This window comes from Triturus cristatus, chromosome 6 (genome assembly GCF_964204655.1).
Source record: "Triturus cristatus chromosome 6, aTriCri1.1, whole genome shotgun sequence".
Lineage (NCBI taxonomy): Eukaryota > Metazoa > Chordata > Amphibia > Caudata > Salamandridae > Triturus > Triturus cristatus.
In genome coordinates this window covers 913757042-913776949 of record NC_140589.1, presented here as the reverse complement: position 1 = coordinate 913776949, position 19908 = coordinate 913757042, and the positions used below count along the sequence as shown (strand labels likewise).

Sequence of the window (19908 nt, the reverse complement as noted above, 5' to 3'; positions counted from 1 at the left end):
TTTCCTCCAGGAAGAAATCAAGTCGGGTTCAATATAAGTCTCAATTTAAAATATCATGATGACCGTACCTGAAGAGGTAGAAGACCGAGAGCAGTACAAGGACATACTACACAGAATTATAGTTACCTAGGATAGTGTGAGGACCAAACCCCTGGCCTAGGAGTCTGGTGAAGTTTTCCAGCACAGACGGGAGACGAAGGATCAAGACAGGTTCAGGGCCGGGAAGGTGACCTCCTCTTAGTGCAACGCCAGCATCACACCCCGCTCTGGCACTACTCGCCTCGATCTTTCTTCTGTGACTCCCCTTCTAGATGTTTGGCTTCTTCAATCAGTATCTTGGTCTCTCGAGCAGGGTCTCTGGCATCTGCAGTAGACGTAGGGTCTGTGGCTGTGTCTGTGTCTCCGCCTCACTGACTTCTAACTAACTAAACTACCTTAGTTATACTATTCTACGTGTATGTCCAACCCCAAATGTTTCAATATCGTCAAAACCCCTACTTCTGATTGAGCAAGGCAAGGGGAAGAGGTCATCACACCATACTAAATGTAATAATTCACTTTAGGTTCATTGTTCAATGTTCCCGCCCCTTAATTTACTTTCCCAAGCTTTATTCCCACCCGCATTTCACATTATGATCAATACATTGTATATATTTTGTACAATTTTCTTTACTCTGCCCGGGTCGATGGGTTAAGTTCCCAAGAGATTCTTGCCAGTACGACCTTGGCTGAGTTTCAACTTTGTCATCACAGTTCCGGGCAGGTTTGAGTGCGCTTGCGCACAGATCAGGTGAGGTAGGGATGCCCAAATATGAACTAATAATAAAATCTGAAAAAGGCATGTTAGAATATGAAGTAAATGAATTCACTGTATACCACTTACCACTACTCTAATCTCATTTCCTTATATAAATCTTTCACATTAGCATTTAGTAAAACTTATAAGGTTTAGTTTAAACAATAGCATTCGCATTAAACATGTGAATTTCAAGCGACCATTTTAGAAGCTATTGCGCAGCTGCAAAGTTTTCCCTCGAAGCATAGAGAACGTCATAATACGTAGATGCAGTAGACGCATGCGCAGTAAAATCCTGCTTTTTTGGCAGCCCTTTTAGGACACTCGGGTTACTTGTTAGTAATACACATAGGAAAGCTTCCCCTAGATACAGTATAATGTGTGTAATGCGATATTAGTATTTACAAAACAGGTTGATTATAGAGTTACACGTTATTTGAGAGGATTACATCCAAACAATTCTCTTTTACTACGAAACCTTGCTCCATCACCACCCAAGTGTTTCATCTTGGTCGTCGCCTAAGGAACCAAATGAATTTGCGTCGACCTCCCATTCTGCCAAGGCAGGGAGGCCTCCTTGACTTCAGGGCTGTAGTCCGTGCCCCTGTGTGTACCACCAAGCCCAAGTAGCCTGGCAGCTGATTACCTGCTGTTGACTGCTGGACCTGCCTGCTGAGGAGGACCGCTCACTCCTGCTGAAGGGGTCCTCTAGCACCAGAGAATATCCCCGCTAGAAGGTACACTGCCCGATGCCAGGCTGCAGCACTCCCATCCCAGTGTTGAAATCACCAGAACATCCATGTGAAAATAGAAGGGGATTGTTGTTTTTGTTACCAGTTGAGTAAGACACATCGAACAGGGTCTCACTAAGATTTGGAGACTGAGGCGCAATGCACCACACGTGAAAACAGTGTAAGACACTTGCAGGCATTTGCTGCGACCTTTGTGAACTGAAGCCTAAAGGTGGGGGGGGGTCGGAAATATGGGACAGTTGCCTCTCATATGACATAGACACTTCAGAACCAGGAAGTGGGTCTAGACGGGACAGACTTGGGTGAACAAGCTCAAAGAGCTAAAAGTGGCTATGCAATGGATTGTATTTATTATTTTATTGTGATAGATTTGAACTGTTGCATGTAATAAATACTTTTTTTCCATAAAATTCAGACTTGGCCTTGACCTAATTTATTGGTTTGCTGGAGGGCGCGTTGAGACTGCATGACCTGCGCTAATACAGAGAGTCAAGCGCTTAAAGTGTAGTACTTCGCTCTGTTGCATAGAGCTCATAGTAGGCTTGACCCCAGGACAGCAAGAGTAAAGGGCCCCAACTACCACGGTGGACCCCAGTTACCCTAGTTACCGTGGCCTGTCCTGTGACCTTCTGAAAGTGTTCTGACCTGCATCGTACAAGAGTCACTACACAGATAAATAACTTGTTGCTATTAACTTATTTGTGCTCACAATAAATAGTGTTAATAAGTTTAAAAATCCTGTGCTCTGCTCACTTGTTGTGAAATTGAGAACCATACCAAGGATCAGTTTTTTCCAGTGAGTTCCCTGACAAACAATAGGGTGGACTGAGGAAAAGTCTTTTAATTTCTCCACCACTTTGCCTTTGACTTTACATAGTGACTCCCTGCCACTCTCACCAGGATTTCAGTTGTGCAGGAAAGCGTCCGAGCCAGAGTATTCAAAAAATAGATTCATGGGCAACTTTAATCTACACAGCCCTTGCAAGGACTCTTACCAAACAAGAAGCCAAGTTCAGTTCATGGCCAGCACTTTATAGTAAAGGGAAGGGATATAAAAGCCTTAATTACTTTGATGTATCAAAATGCTCATACCGTCAGAAATAGGAAAATCTAGTCTTTGACAAACGAGTCAAGGAATCTTGTAATCACCAAAGTGTTAAAACCCATGGTAAACGGATTGCACAAAGCTCTCTCAAGCAAACGCTTAGTTGTTTAACAGAGAAGGTTGGCCTTGTCTAAACTCAGGACATACAAGAATATTGAGTTTTCTGTTCATAGTGTTTTGTCATATGGTTTGTGTTCTTTTGGTTTTTCCTATCCAACCTACCCATGCTGTTTTGTTTCTATACATTGTGTTTTGTATCTAATATTCAATTTTGCTGGTGTAATTACCATCTCTCTAAGTTGCCTTTTCTTCCTATTTTGTTTGCTTTACTTCTTAGCGATAACATATAAATACTCCCTACCATAAATCTCATAAAGGCATGTTTCATAATTTTACTGACCCCTCACCATTCTTCCACAACCTTTACCTCTGCTGTCTTCAAGGACCACAACTCCCATTATGTCACTCAGTAATCACTGACCTTAGGAATGTGTTAACCAGAGTAATTTCTCAGCAAATGGGTAATCTTGTCAGAATGAGAATTCCGGAAGTGGTCTCAGGCGTTCTAAATATTTACGCAGTTCATCTTGAACTCTTCCCTCACCCCCACTCCGCCCTCCCAAGAGCCTTGGGTGGCTCGCGCATACGCTCTCCTCTGCGGTTGGCTGTTCAAAGTTCCCCAGGTGGCATGATGAGATGGGGTGGCACGGTGATACATGCTATAGTGTGTCAGATCCAGTTGGAGCAATGAACTCCTTCATTTCTTACTGCCTCCATCAGGGACCACATAAAACAATAATATGAGTGCCAATAGTAGAAATAGGGGCTGTGGAATAGGATAAGAGAGAAAACAGACACCAAACGCCATCACTTTGACTCATCATGTCTGCTCGGCACTGATGTCCACAGATCAAAGTGGATAAAGACAATTAAGAGCTATCTAAGTAACCTACTGTGAAAGTCCTGCATCTAATTGTTACAACGAACAGATATATCTTAACTCTATATCTATGTAACCAACATTTGTTTTGATCTGAAACTGGTTATTCCTGAAATTAGAGCATATGAGATGGGCATCTTAGATACAAGTTCACTAACACTTCTCTCTGTAGGTATGAGAACTATCTCAAGCTTCATAACTTTCTAGAAGTCTTTTGAGCATAAACTAGACGACTAGATGACGGAGACAGGCTCTCAACAGTCATTCTTAGACCACCTCCATTTGTTAGCAAACCCCCTTACAATGCTGGGGTTCACGTTCAACATGCCGAAGTCACAGCACACTTCTTTGTAAAGGCATCTGAACCATCCTGGATACAGTGCATTTTTGGGCCTTCCCTCTGGCACAACGAGTCCAGGATAATGGGGCTATGATTCCAATGATTTCTCTCTACCCACCCAGAGCTCATGTTGGTGACAGACACATCACTACTGGTTTGGGGAGGTCATCTGAGAGAAGTAGAGATCAGAGGACTCTGGTGTACGGAGAATACCCGCCTCAGCTTGCTGGGATTTTAAAGTTTTCTTGCCATCCAACAATGGAAGGCTGGTTCTTGTTCTTACCGACAACACCACTACCATGTGGTATTGCAACAAGCAGAGCAGGATGAAGTCTTGGTCTCTGTATAAGGAGGCTTTGTGTCTCTCGACCTGGCTCAATTGTCGGGGCTTTTCCCATCTCGTGGGATCCTTAAACTCCAGAGCCGACAAACTTAGCTAGTGTTGCCCTGGAATCATGATGGCAGCTAGAGTGTTTTTTCATAGAGCCCTAGTCCACTTATACAGGAATACATTGCTCCACTCTACCTTTCCCTAGCTGCCTCTCTGCCCAGAGTTCTGAAGAAGGTCTGGAACGACAGGCCCAAATCATCCTAGTGGCTCTGGAGTGGTCCAGGAGAGTATGGTTTTCAGAATTTTCTGGGCATGAGCATCTGTTCTCCGATCCAGCTGTCACTATGGGAGGACCTTCTGACGCAGCAGCATACTGCTCTCGGGCCTAAGCAATCTACACATCCAGGCATGGAGATTAAGTTCGGCAGTTGACTGCAGATAATCTCCCTCCCGAAGTAATGGATGTCATCCTAGCAGCCACGTGGTGTTCTACAAATCTATTTGTGCTGGACAATGGGACAAGTTTGTGGTTTGGTACGATACCTATAACATGGACCCAGCGCCAGGATACCCGTGGGATGACAGTCTGCGCTATATAAGCATCACATACAATACAATACAATACAATACAATACATTGTAGAATAAACTGTTGGATGTGTTACTGTTTGTCTATCTTTGGCTCTGCAAGGACTTGCAGTGGGCACTGTTAAAGATTACTTGTCGACCTTTATACCATTTTATGTTTACGGGACTTGACATCCTTGCTCAAATCACCTGTAGTGATGCATTTTCTTTCAAGTTTGGTCCACATATTTCCACCAAAGCCTTTAGTGATGCCTCACTGGGACCTTAATTTAAAACTTGTGCACTCCATTTGAGTTATTTAACAGTCCCTTATCCCTCCCGACCTTGGAAATTGTGTTTCTCATCACAATCACCTCAGCTTGTCGCATGAGTGAACTTCAAGCCCTACACCACATTCTTTCACTACAAACTGGTGTTAAGCACTAGAGCGGCCTTTCTACCCAAGGTTGTGACTCCCTTTCACATCAGACCGTGCATCACGCTCTTTATCCCACCTTGCACATCCAAAGAGGAGGCAAGACTCCATAATTTGGACCCAAAAAGGGTTCTGAGCTTTTACATCGATCACACCTAAGACCATCTAGTGGAGGAACAGCTCCCTTTGGGGTTCTCTAAGACAAAGAAAGGCAAGGTATGTGGAAACGGACTTTGTCCAGATAGATAGTCTTCAACATTAGGATCCGCTGCGTGATGTAAAAAAGCAGCCTCCAGGAGGATTGAGGGCCCTTTTGGACAGGGCCATGGTGCTACAACTGCATTAGCGCATGGAGTGGCCAATATTTGATGATGAGCTTGGCATCTGAGTGCACGAACAAATCAGTGAAGGAAATTGACACCAGCTCCAGCGGATGGCACTTTTTTATGACTCTTTTCCAAAACTTACAGAGTGAAATGAAGTCTGCACAGAGCAGCACGTTGCCACCTACTGCTGTCATGGGTTTCGCAGGAAAATCTTCTAGAGCCAGTCTGGTGTGTTGAGGCATTCTACAGGTGCGAAATCTGCAGTTAAAGTATTCAAAAGAAACAGGGTTAACAAAGGTTAGTAACGTGTATCTGAAAGAGACAGTTAGTTGTAGATTCTTTACCTTTAGAATTTCCCCCAGGTGTCAGTCTGGATCCGGAGATTTTTCTTTAGCAGTACTCCTTAGCTTCGGTAGGTGGCGTTTGTCGATTCTGCGTCCATAGTCAGCATCATGGTTGCCAGGATGACATTGCAGGGCCTACTAAGACACTGCCCATGCGTGCTGACGTCAGTTCTTTCTTTTTCGTGCCAGCCTAGCGTAGATCCGGAGAGAGCTACTCCTTAGCTGTGTTTTGGCTAACTTTTTTTCGACTTTTGTCTGCATCTTTTTCGAGTCTTGCATTCCTGGTGCACGAGGGATGTCCCAGTGTGGGACCGGTTTCAAGCCCTGCGGGTCTTGCCACAAGATGATGTCAGTGACTGACCCGCATCTCGTGTGCTTGTGATGTCTGAAGCGCAACCACGCACCGTAGTCGTACTCCGACTGCTGGGCCATGCACCTGAAGAGTTTGCATCAGCGGTCCCAAAAGTTGTTGGAGGCCTGGCAGTCATCTCCACGTCATTCTCGTTCGAGAGGAAGGTCTCAAGACCGTTCGCGGAACACCCACTCCTCTTCCCACTCGAAGTCGTCAAGGTCTTCGGGTAAGTCGAAACACAAGAAGAAGGCAAAGAAGCACAAGCGCTCTTCACCTTCTCCCTATCATTCGACTGACGCGACGCGAGAATCTGGTCATCGTCGCTCTCGTCTCTAGTGCCTGTTTCAGGGATGACTCCACACCTCCTACCCTTCCCGGGAGCCGGAGCATCCCCTGCCCAACTTAAGCAGTTCTACCAGGCATTACATCTCGTCTTTGGGCAGCCCGACTCCTCTGGCGCACCTTCAGGCCCCGCGGGGTGGGGTCCTGGGCCTTCGATGCCGGCGGGCCCCCACGGATCTACCCCTGGATCCAGATCGACGCTGGTCGATCTTAATCTGCCTCCACAGCACCGATCCCGACGACGCCCCCGGTGTCGACCGTGCCCCCGGCCGACGCCATCCCCATCCTCATTCCCGAGTTGGACCCGAAGCCGGACCGACGTCAGAACCGACTTTTGTTCTCCTGTTCATCCCTGGTGTTCCCTACCGACCAGGCGGTGGTGATGAGTACTGGAAGGGGTCGCTGGGACCCTTTAATGACCAACAAGAAGAGCCGGTCTGGCGAGAGGATCTGGGTGATGCCAGTGGTCTGGACACCTCTCCAGACACTGATTTGCTTTCTCCTCCTACCATGGCTAAGGAGGAGGGAGCGTCCTATGCAGTGGTGGTGAGAAGGGCATCCGAGGTCTTGGGCCTTGAGCTCCCTTCAATGGAAGTCAGGACTACCCTCCTGACAGAGGTGCTTCAGTCTGCAGCTTCCTCCTCTGAACCCTATTGCCGTACAATGAGGACCCTCACTGATGTTCTCCTGGGCACTTGGTCCAAGCCCAGCACAGGTGCTCCTGTGGAGGGGACAATTGCCCGCGACCGCCCTGCCCCGGGCGACCCAGTGACCTTGACCCAACACCCTTCCTGTGAGAGCTTGGTGGTCCAAGCCTCTTCTTCTAAAGACGCAGTCCCTTCTGCCCCTCCAGATAGGGAATCCAAGAAGCTGGATCATCTTGGAAAGTATATGTTCTCTTCCTCCAGCTTGGCACTGCGGAGGGTGAATACTGCGTGCCTCTTGGGCTGCTACTTCTATACCATCTGGGATACGGTTGCACAGGTTCTCCGTGCCCGGAAGAGGCTCGGGCCATGCTTACTCAGGCAGTGGCAGATGGGAGAGACGCAGCCAAATTCGCCATTAGATGTGGACTGGATAACACCGACTCACTGGGCAGAACGAGTGCTACTTCGGTAGCCCTTAGGTGCTATGCCTGGTTCAGGACATCTGGCTTTTCAGGACTGTCCAGTCAACTTTGATGGACATGCCCTTTGATGGGCGTCATCTTTTTGGCAACGAAGCAGACTCTGCGCTGGTTCGCTTTAAAGTTTCTAGAGCTACGGCCAGGTCTGTGGCCCTCACAGCGCCTTCTCGCCCCCTCCAGTCTGCTTTTCGGCCCTTTTGTGGCTACGGAAGGGGCACCTAACCATGTCTGGCCCAGTCTAGCCACAGGTTCATGCAAGCTACCCAGTCTCTGCGTGCCTGTGGGCGTGGCACCCAGCGACCTCGCGGGTCTGGGTGCCAGCGGGCAGGCCAGCCCACCCTCTCACCCCCCACCCCTTCAGCCTCCAAGAATTCCGGGTCAAATGTTTCAGGCTAGTAGGAGGCCAGATTCGCCATCACCTCCTCCACTGGCAATCCATCACGTCGTACAGGTGGGTTTTGCAAAGCGTCTGAAGGGGCTACTCCTCCCTCCATGTCACCATCTTAAGAACGCTGATCAGAGGATTATTTGGCACTTTTTCTGACGGGAAGTCTCCGAACGACCAAGGGAGCTATAGAGAGGGTCCCTGCACCAGAAGTAGGTCATGGTTGATATTCCTGCTACTTTCTGGTGCCCAAGAAGGACAAAGGCCGGCGTCCTATTCTACACCTCAGTGCCCTCAACTGAGAGGTTCAAGAAGCTTACTTTCGCTCAAGTCCTTTCTGACCTTGACCCCGGAGACTGGATGGTGGCGTTGGACTTGCAGGACACTTATTTACATATTCTCGACTTGCCAGCCCACAGACGCTATCTATGGTTCACGGTGGGCCACGAGCACTTTCAGTTCACCGTGTTCTCCTTTGGCCTTACCAGTGCCCCTTGGGTGTTCACAAAAGTGATGGTGGTGGGCGCAGCTCATCTGTGCAGATCAGGGGTTCCAGTCTTCCCCTATCTTGACGACTGGCTGGTGAAGGCGGGCTCGGCCCAGGCTGTCGTCTCCGACCTCCAGACTACGGCAGACCACCTGCACTCGCTGGGGTTCACTATAAACGTGCCGAAGTCACACCTCACTCCGTCTCAGACACTCCCTTTCATCGGAGCTGTTCTAGACACCGAGCAGTTTCGGGCCTATCCTCCCGAGCAGCAAGTCTGGGATATTTGGGCTATGATACCAATGTTTCAGCCTCTATCCTGGATTTCGGTGATAATAATTGAGTCTGCTGGACCTCATGGCCTCCTGAAACCTGCTAGTGGATCATGCCTGATGGCATATGTGGGCTCTGCAGTGGACCTGAAGTTCCAGTGGGCGCAGTATCAGTGGAATCTTTCTGACTACGTTCAGATCTCAGAGGGAACTGCACAACAACTGCTGTGGTGGCTAACGACCAAGTTGGGTCTGAGGCAGATCCCTCTCCCTTCCCCAACCAGATCTAACAGTGGTGACCGATGCGTCACTCCTGGGATGGGGCGGCCATCTGGGAGGCTTTTTTTTCTCCGACGGAGGCCGGGCTCCATATCAACCTGTTGGAGCTTCGGGCGATCCGACTGGCATTGAAGGACATCCTTCCCTCTCTCAAATGGAAAGCGGTGCAGGTGTTCACAGACAACACCGCCTCCATGTGGTACTACAACAAACAGGGCAGAGTGGAGTCGTGGACCCTTTGTCAGGAGGCTCTTCCCCTCTGGACATGCCTGGAACATCAGGGCATGACCGTGGTTGTTCAACACCTGGCGATGTCTCTGAATGCCAGGGCGGACAAATTCCACCGTCGGTGCTTGGTCGATCACAAATGGCGTCTTCCTTCAGAGGTTGTTCAAGGTCTCTTTCAGCAGTGGGGAGAGCCTTGTTTAGATCTGTTTGCCACAAAAAAGAACAGGCAATGTCATCAGTATCGCGCATTGGAGTTTCCAAGGCGGCACTCGCTTGATGACGCTTTTCGTCGTGAGTGGAACTGTGGCCTCCTGTACACCTTTCTGCCTGTACCACTTCTGCCCTAGTGCTGAAGAAGATCAAGCCCGACTGGGCCCAAGTTATCCTTGTGGCTCCAGACTGGACATATTGAGTCTGGTTCCCCTAGCTTCTGAATAATACACACCGAAAAAAGGGGGGTAAGGACTAAGCCTTTGCTCACCCTCCTCAAACACAACAGATTCACACAAAAGGAGATGAGCCAATGTTAGTCACAAATTTTTACGAGTGTAATATGTGGTTGCAAAGGGAGCACAAACACTTAAAACTGCCCTCAAGTTGTTGCATGCTTCATCATAGGGCTGCTAATAAACGTCTCTGCGCAAGCCAACGCTAGAGGCGGAGCAATAGGGAGGGGTAGACAATATAAACAATTAGAGAGAGGAAAAGAAGTGGATCCTACAAAGGTCTAGATAGTGACTTAAAACTGAGTATGAGATATCATAATAGTTTTATTCCTAGATTCCCTAGTCATATATAAAAAAGGGTATTGAAATACTCTCAGATGGTGGTGGTGGTGGTGTGAGTGGATTATGTATTTACCACCCCTCCGGTCTGCATAGAGGTCAACATGTTTCTTCCGGGTCCGATTCTTTAACCGGCATTCGTCAGGACAAACAGGATCCCTATGCTACTTCTCCCAAAAAATTCCCTCTAGTGTACCCACTGTACTAGGTATTACACCACCTGTAAGTCTGGAGCATTCAAGTACACTTACTCATCAGAAGGTAACTGTAAATAGAAAGAATAAAAACAGTGAAAGCAATCTGTACAGAGGTGAAACAATATTTACACAAATAAAGTGAAGAATTCTTTGTGCTCACTGTGCTAAATCACATAAAAACAACCCATTAGGTGCGACTGGGGTGTATCTAAGTTCAGATAGCACACCCTAAACACAGGGCAAGCAATGGCCCTCGCTATCGTATCTATCATAATCACAAATTGTGAGTGACGTATGTTTAAAACATAGTGTGCTCAAAGTATTGATGCTGATAAAGGACACATCCGTAGATAACAAAATGTGGAGGCACCATACCCCACATAGTACTCATAGTTTTAGGCGTATCATTAAGTGTGGATTCCCTGGGTCATACATGTTCCATCACTCGGCACACCTTACCGAGTTTATTATGATGAGCGCTCAAACTGGCACTTTAGTAGAGGGTGACCCACTGTAGTTACACTCTGTGGGGAAAATAATTTTTTGTCAAGTAAATATTCACCCCTCCAGGATCTCCGTAGTCCTGGGGCACTTTTACCCGGAATGATATCAGTAATCAATGGTGCCAAGGCTCAGTAGTTCAAAGTGAATGCCACTATATAAGCGGGAGCGAGATTGACTACTACTGTGCCCGAACGCAGTGCAAATGCGTCTGCATGTCCCTATAACAAAGGGTTGTAGCCCCCAATTCCTCCTTACTTCATCAAGGGTGGTTCGCCACCACCTCGTCGGTCTCTCCGCGTGCCGTGAAGATACAGGGACTGCGGGCGGCCAACGTCTTTTGGAAGGTGTTCACTTCCCTTCACGTGGGTGCTGCGTCTGACATCATGCGCCCCCGTAACTCAGGACACTACTAGAGCGCTGACCTACGTATCCCAAATTGCATGATACAAACGTTATTACAAGTGCCTACATCAGAGTAGAGCACTCCAATGGAGAGGCAGAACCATATGGCAAAATTGGAAAGAGAATGTATCAAAGTAAATAAATACAGAGAGCAGGGAGGAAGAGTTACCCATCATCAGTGTGACATCTCAGCTCCTGGTTACAGGGACCCCCATTATGAATATGTGTTAGCATGGCTATCGATCCTCCGATCAGACTGCCTGTTCAGGAGGATCTTCTGTTGTGGCAGCAGGGGACGGTTCCCCGACCGAACCTGTCCGGTCTTTACCTTCTTGCATGGAGATTGAGCGGTGAAAGTTGACAACTTTCATCCTTCTGCCCGAAGTCTTTTGTGTCATCTTGGCAGCCAGGCGTCTCTCCACTAAATCGTTATACGCCTGTAGATGGAACAAATTTGTGGTATGGTACACAGCAAAGGCTGTCGATGCCCTTTCTGCCCGTCTTTCCGAGGTCTTTTTGTTTATCATTTCTTTGGCCCAGCAGGGCTCTGCTCTGGGCACTCTCAAAGGTTATCTTGCAGCTATCTCTGCTTTTCTTCAGCTGCCAGATTAACCATCCTTATTCAAGTTTCCTATTGTTAATAGGTTCTTTGAAGGGATTACTCATCTGTTTCCTCCATCTCCTTTCATAATGCCCCAGTGGGACTTGGATCTTGTTCTCACATACCTTATGTGTACTCCCTTTGAGCCTCTTCATACTGTCCTCTCAGGCTCCTCACACTCAAAAGTGCCTTCCTTGTGGCCATCACCTCTGCCCCCAGGGTGAGTGAGCTTCAAGCTCTGTCTTCCAAGCCCCCTTTCTTCTCCGTGCATCCAGACAAAGTGGTGCTTAGAACGAGGCCTTTGTTTCTTCCTAAAGTGGTTACACCATTTCAAGTAGGACAACCTATAACTTTGGCCACCTTTTTCTCACCTCCGCACCCTTCCAAGGGTGCACTGTCATTCTACCTTGATCGCACCAAAGATTTCCGGTTGGATGATAAACTCTTTATTGGATATTAAGGTGCCAAGAAAGGCCGGGCTGCTCGGAAATGTACCATCTCTCGATGGGCTGTCCTTTGTATAAAGATCTGCAATGGTTTAGCTAAGAAGGATCCTCCAGTGGGGTTGCGTTCTGATTCCACTATGGCTATGGCAGCAACCACTGCATTGGCGTCCCACTCCTTGTAACCTGCCAGGCGGCAATGTGGGCATCTCTGCACACATTTATGAGACATTACTGCCTGGACAGCCAAGCCTGGAGGGACGGCGATTTTGCCCGTTTGGTCCTCCAGGACTTTCTCGTCTAAACTTGGTTTACAGACCCTCCTCCGGTGATGGTATTGCTGGAGTATCTATTCTAAAGGTAAGGAATCTACAACTAACTGTCTCTTTCAGATGAACAAGTTACTTACCTTTGGTAATGATGTATTTGTAAGAGACCTAGGTTAGTTGTAGATTCCTTACCGCCCCACCCATCCTCTCTGCTCTGTGAACTGATTTCTACAGTTAGGGACTCCATAGTTGTGGCGCACCAGTGGTCAGTGTCTTGCATGGCTCTGCGCTTCTGGCGCGGAAAGTCGTGTCCGAACTGACATCAGGGCGCATGGGCGGCATCTAAGTAGGCACCGCGTTGTCATGCCGGCGACTCCGATGCTGACAACAGACGCAGAGTCGACCAACGCCACCTTCTGGCGCACAGGGGTACTGCTAAAGAAAATTCTCCGGATCCAGACTGGCGCCTGGGGGAAATTCTAAAGCTAAGGAATCTACAACCAACCAATGTCTCTTACAGATACATCATTACCAAAGGTAAGTAACTTGTTAATTTGGTCATCACCCCGCGCTTCATTTAATAGTAAGTTTCATTTATACTTTATACTTTGATTGATTTACTCAACATTGAGAAAGTCAAAAGAAAAGAAATAAGCCTCATCAAAGGGCACTCTACTCATAAACATGCACTTATTATACAAGAGAATGAAAAAACAAATTAAACCTATAGACATTATAAAAAATGTGTTAGACGTTATTTTCATGTTGCTAAACTGTAGTCCTTTAAATTGTGCACAACAAATAAATGTGCTCGTGTTTCTCTCTGTAAAATAGAAAAATATTGTGAATTAATTTTAACCCCTTCCCTGCTCATGACGGAACCGTTCCGTCATGAGCCACGGTTGTCGTGTGCTCATGACGGAACGGTTCCGTCATGACAATCCTGCCGGCGGCCGCTCCGCCTGCGCGGCGCTGTTTCCCCGCCTGTGCGGGGCGACAACGCAAATGGGCGGAGTCATGACGGAACCGTTCCGTCATGAGCACAGCTCAACTGTGGCTCATGACGGAGCGGCTCCGTCATGAGCACAGGCCCGCCGCGCTGCCCCCCTGCCCCCCCCAGCGCTGCAGCGGAATGTCCGCAGCAGCGAAGGGGTTAATCTGCTGGTCGTTGTTGTTCTGTTGTATTCATTTCCTTAACAAACAAGAATAAACTTTTCAAGGTTGAAGCCTGCAATGTTTTAGCAGAAGTAAATGTTTTCATTGTTTATTAAGTGAAACTTCCTTTAAGCATGATATGTGTAGGACGAATGATATCCAAAGAAAAGAATTAAAGCAATGTATATTAAAGTTGTTATTCTACTTCTGGTAAAAAGATGACATGAATAATGAATTCTAGCAGAATATTGGGAGTATTTTGTTGATACAAGTGTCCATACTGTAAGCAGGTATATTAATCACGTGACAGGGTTTTCCGTGTGCTTTTTTTATTTGTGTTATTCCAAGCCGGTAAACAAAATAAATGACAGTCTACGTCTTTCAGGAGAATTAGCTTTGTCTCCTTTACATCTTCTTTACTCCTCCAGGGGCTTTAGTCCATGGGGCTCGGCAGTACGTTAAGGCACCAAATGAAATAAGGAAAAAGAAAAAAAAACATCAGGGCTTTGCACCGGTTCCAGCCAAGGGGAGAGGGTGTGAGGAACACAACACCCGTTAAAAAGCAGATTGCTGGGTGTCTTAGGAGACCGCCACTGTGAGGATACAAACGGAAAAAGAAAACTACATTCTTGGCTTTCCCAAGGGGTTTCTACGTGTTTCCTTTCACCCCACCCGGGGACGTTACTCCCACCCGGCTCCCGACTCCCAGCTCCCAAGAGTCGTGCACGTACCTGTGCAAGCTATGTTCTTCCAGGAACGTGGCTGGGCGCTCCATGGTGTCGTTAGCCTCCTGGCTCTCCTCCTCCGGGGATGCGACCGTGACCAGGCGTCTCTGGCTCCTCCTCGACTTCACTTCGCTATCGGGTGCATCTTGGCTGCTCCTTTCTTGTGACTCTGAATGATTCTGTCTCCAGGTTCTCGCCGCTGCCAGTCCCGTCTGCCATTTCCTCTTCCTCTTCTGGCATGCCGTAACTCCACCTCCTAGGGGCGTGGCTGGCTTTGTCTTCTTCCAAAGTCTAAAAATTAAAGGGCTCACAATAATGTTATGCGTCGCCCTGAAGGTATCGGACTTCCACAGGTCCAGGAGGCTGAAGGGGAAAGAGAGGTGTGGCCCAGTGAGGCGAAGTTTCGTCTTCCCTCCATGGGATCGGGGTCTAGGGAAGCCGGATCCTGACACAGACGTAAAGCAGATGAAATGTTTTTATTTCTATGTAACATCTCATTTCCTAAATTCTAATTCCTAAATGTTCAAAACAGTATATAAGTGGTTTCGAATTTATTGTCTGTGGCTTGTTTTAGCTTAATATCAGACATAGTTAGCATATGCACATCATTTACTGGCTCTGTATTCACATGTTTTCTCATGCAGTGGTATTGTAGTATTGTTTTACTTATTCTAACTGACTTGGCTATTTGATGCCTTTCTTATATGTCTTGTTTATTGTTTCCTTAGTACAATTTAAGTGCCGAGAGCATACAGTTGATTTTCTGTTTTGCATTATTTTTACTGGTGGAATCACTGCTGTAATGACAGCTATATTTACTTAATACAACTAATATTAGAAAAGACCAAGTGAGAGCCTTTTGTAAATTGTTTGTCTAAATTTCTCATGAATCAACCTTGACCCCCACTGGTCCTGCAGGTTGACCATTTTTGATACAAGAAAAGCTTTGACAGGATAATAACCAAAAACGGATTGTCATTGGATTGGTTTTGCTGAGAATGGTTCTGGGAGAATGTAATCACTGTGCTAAATGATCTGATTTGTTTAGTTTTAAACAATTACATTTAAAAAAGGCAGGAGGAGAAAACACAGTAGTAGGTTTTGTCCTACAGATCTCACCCACACTGAAATATTTGTTGAACAACTCACCTGTCAAATGTGTGATTGTGAAGTGCGCAATAAATACAGCATTTCCTTTGTACAACTGTAAAATACCTCTCTTCAAGCTAGTATTCATACTTTCTGGATGAAATTTTAAAAACACAGCTTAGTACAGAACTTTAATTGATGCGGTCAACCTTGTATTGATGCCAGAACTGCCTCGAACCTGTAGAAAAACTAGTTGTGGGATCTGTACAAATTGCAGGGCATTCACTGGAGTTAGTGCTCACACATAGTATCACAATCAGATGCTTCAAGGTCTAACTGTAGATTTTGCCTGATAATCCACTAGCACTCTCTGCCTAACATGCTCTGCCAACCTCCTTTTCAGACTTGGACACAAGTCTAACCAATTCCATACAGATACTACAATGAAAGTAGTACTGAAGAGTTTGAGGCACTCTTCAACATAGTTGAAGCGGGCACGCTCTTTGGACCTAGAGTTCCCTTGGCAAGTCTGCACCACAGTGTTGCCACCCCCCTTAACAGAATTGTTCACCTCCACATCCCACATCTCATCCCGCAAAGAATAGCTGAGGGGGTAACAAATACTCGCATGGGCTGCCATAGCTATCATTTGATTGAACTGTTCCTGTGATCACATGTTCTGTTTTTGTATTTTCCACTGTTTCTCTCACAGCTCTTTGTAGTGACTTGCAAAGTGACACATCAGTTCAGACACCCTAAATAATAAAGTAATAAATGTTATGGATTTATTATGAGAAGGACAAATGCATAGAGGGCTCCTTGATCCTAACCCTTATCTACTCATTCATCTTAAATTCATAAACTACTATGAGCTCTGCATTCCTGCCTCGTTCTTGATGGATTCATAAACTTATCTCCCAATATTCCTTGTGCTCTTCCTGCTGACTGGACTACATGCAAGTCCTAGTTTATAATTGCAGCCATCAGTGCTCTATCGCTTGATTCAGTCAGAAGGTAATGTATTTGTGGAGATGTTAATTGGAGGTTGTGGTGTTCTCCATTGGGAGGATGCCAGGAAAAGATGTCAGCCGTGGTGAAAATGTGGTACTGTTAGCTACGGAACAGGTACGTAGAACGTAAAGGGTGGGAATGTCCAGTTTCTTCCATGCTTTGGCAGTTGTTTTAGTGTTTCGATCAGTAATTTTCATTTGAAAGATGGAGTTTGAAAAGAATTATAACGAGATTAGTCCCGTTAGTATGCTATTTCTTGTCCACTGTGACAATGTTAAGAACTGCAAATCCTTTGTCCAGAGTAGGTCCGGCAGTGTGGTTGAACGCGGTTTTGAAGACACAAGTCTAGTAGCAGATCAACAAATGCAGGATTGTGTGGTGAAGTCCCAACTCATATTTGGATTATGGTGTAGAAGACTATTGAATGAACAGATCTTTGCACTCTGAACCAATATAATCTATGATGGAATTTGTTGGTATAGAGTTTTGTGGAAAGTGTATACATCCCGCTAGCCTTCAAGGAACAACTTCTCATGGGGATTTTTTATCCTGCAGTTATTGCTTCTTGTAGAATTGATGCTCATCATTTGTGATTACATTTTCACGATAATTAGTAGGTCGAGATTAGAATCTGAGTTTAGAAACAGAAATTCAATTTAGTTTGGGAAGAGGCTTTATACTTGGAAATGATGGGCCGATTTGTAAAAATGTATAGCCTGGTCATATGAGATTAGCTTTTTAGCCATTTTTTGATGTAAACCAGAGTGTTAAATGCACTCTGTGTTGTGCTTAAACCAGTAGAAAGGGCATGCTTGTTCTGCAGACACTCACTTATTAGACTGTGCAATTAGTGCCATTCATAATTAAGTTTATAACCTAGGGCCTTGCAGCTAATGTCTTAGAAAATGTCAATATAAAATTCCTAATTTCGGCCTATTAGTTCACATTTTTCTCTAGGTGGTTAAAGTCTATACAACTTTGTTGAATTGGTTTGGCTTGCTTGTTGTTTTTTGGGCAATGCGATTTGCCCAATCAGTTTTCACATTTCACCAGATTCTGCTCCTATGAAGTCACGTAGCAGAAAATGCGCTTCATTTTATTTAATATGATTTTTAATATATGTGCAACACACTTGAAATTTTATTGAAGCAGCAACTTAGCCATATTACAGCTTCTGGAATATGGCAAAACTGAGCAACAATTGTAAAGAAATAAGCGTGCACTATTCTGTTTTTTTCAGTTCATCCATTTTCATTTCTATTTTTTTTTTTCTTCAGGATAACATCAACATAGATGAAGCAGCTCGCTCCTTGGTGGAGAACATACTTGTGAACTACAAGAATTACCCTGCTGAGAAGCATGAAGAAGACGTTGTTAATCTGGACAAAATGATGCCGGCGGAGAGCAAATCCCAGTGCTGCTGATAATAACATGCCTATTTAAGCATGCACTCAACACGCTGCTCTGCAGCTGGACTTGTATGTGCCTTTAACAGTGATACTGCTGCTGTGATGCCTGACCATGATAAGTCACGAAGCCAGAAGTCAGAGGTTTTTTTTGTTTTTTTTTACTTTGTTACTGAAGTTTGCATGTATTTTGGTACAGCGGATACATTTTTAATTGTTGTCACTACATTACTAACTGCTTGATGATAGTCATCCACCTATTGTTTGGAATCCAATACTTGCTGTACATATACCGGGATATTTTTCATCATATGGTGGTGATAGGACAGAATGGGGCTATATCCATAACCAAAATTATTTTATATTCGAGAAGATTTGTTCTGTGTTCGCTTTTGTATCCAGATATGCAAGTCCAGTTCAATGAATCCTGTTTACATGAGCTTTTCAAAGACTGAACTGAGTAACAATTCATGTTCATAAGTGCCATTTTGAATTTGTCCTTATATATGCGGCTGGTTTGACAAACACTGCCAAAAGGGGTGGATCCTTTTTAAAGTGAAAGTCTATAGGGCTGTAATGCATTGGACACTTGGATCTTCGAGCAGAGCGAGATGAACAGCCTGTGATCTGTAAATGTCAGACATCTGATTTGTAATAAATTTAACTATGTCCTGATTAGTAGCACCAGATTATGTAACAGATGACCACTTCATGTAATGTTGCGCTAACTCATGCTAGCTTGACTGCCTGCCTCCTGACATCATGACTCCATGGTGCTCCATCAAAATGGTTTGCTGCGGTTGCTGGTGAAACTACAGGGTTTCTCTGGTTTTCGACCTTGTGCTAATCCGCAATCTGCATTAGTGGTGAAGTTACTCCATAGAATGGTTTAACAAATGCATGTGCTTGTTTCCTCTTCAGCATTCTTTTGCAACAATGTCTTAATAAAAATATCTTGGGAAGTATCCATATATTGTGTTTCATTTGGCAGTCACAATCAGCCATTTCTGCACTTTGTAAATTAAGAAAACTGTGGTGTTTTCTAAAATGTCATTAGCAACATTTGCCTTGCAACTGGGAATCTTCATGCTTCTACAAATTACTCATATGTTCGTTTTTAGTGCTCTGTTCTCCCTACCAGTTACATTTTCAGTGCATGAAAAGAAATGTTACTTATATGTGGCTCTGGAAATTTCCGACGCTTGGCTTTGGACAACTTTTCTAACATACATAAATGGAGTTTTAGTGAGGGTAGGAGAGGTTCTTCTGGTGTATTGTTGGTTTAAGGGTAATTTCCTTTGCTGTTACATGGCTGTGTTTTCCCGTCCCTTTTTCACCCCTCCTTTTGTTGTACTTTTCTATTAATTGTATGCACTTTTCTATTAATTTTATGCACTGATCACCTTGCAATGAACAACACCTGGATGTTCTGACTCTTTCCTCGAATTGGTATTGATATGCACTTTAAGGTTAGATATGTGTACGCCTTCAGCTTGTAAGAATTATGTATTGTTTGAGAATATTGCTCACACAGCAACAATGTATCCAAACATTTTCCATTTACTACTTTTTTCAGTTCCTACTTTCCTTCTGAAGTGTACCTAAAAATATCATTTGATTTGTATGCTCAGGCTTTGACTACAAATGTCTTTTCTGTGTATGGTAATATGGATCCTAAAGATGCACTGATTTAGTGGCCAATTAGGGTCTAAACCAATGTGTATTTATAAAATTAAAACATTTCTCTGTCATGTAGGATCATGAGCAGTGCATTCGGGAGATGCCATGCTGCCTCACTAACATACCAGACATACTTGGACCATTGGGGTTTGGCACTGTAACCTTTTTGTATGACCTAGTTGACATGGTATTACACTTCTGTTAGACAGGTATCCTTGATGATTCCCCTCAATA

At 45.3% G+C, this 19908-nt stretch overlaps 1 protein-coding gene across 1 annotated transcript in view; it reads left to right on the top strand.

The window, feature by feature from the left end:
- RAB32 (RAB32, member RAS oncogene family) overlaps positions 1-18963 on the top strand; it is a 138885-nt gene extending 119922 nt beyond the window's left edge. The window contains exon 3 of the mRNA XM_085611587.1: positions 17866-18963. Within this exon, the coding sequence (XP_085467713.1) occupies positions 17866-18012 (147 nt within the window). The 3' untranslated portion in view covers positions 18013-18963. The remainder of the gene's footprint in view (positions 1-17865) is intronic.
- The last annotated feature ends 945 nt before the right edge of the window (positions 18964-19908 follow it).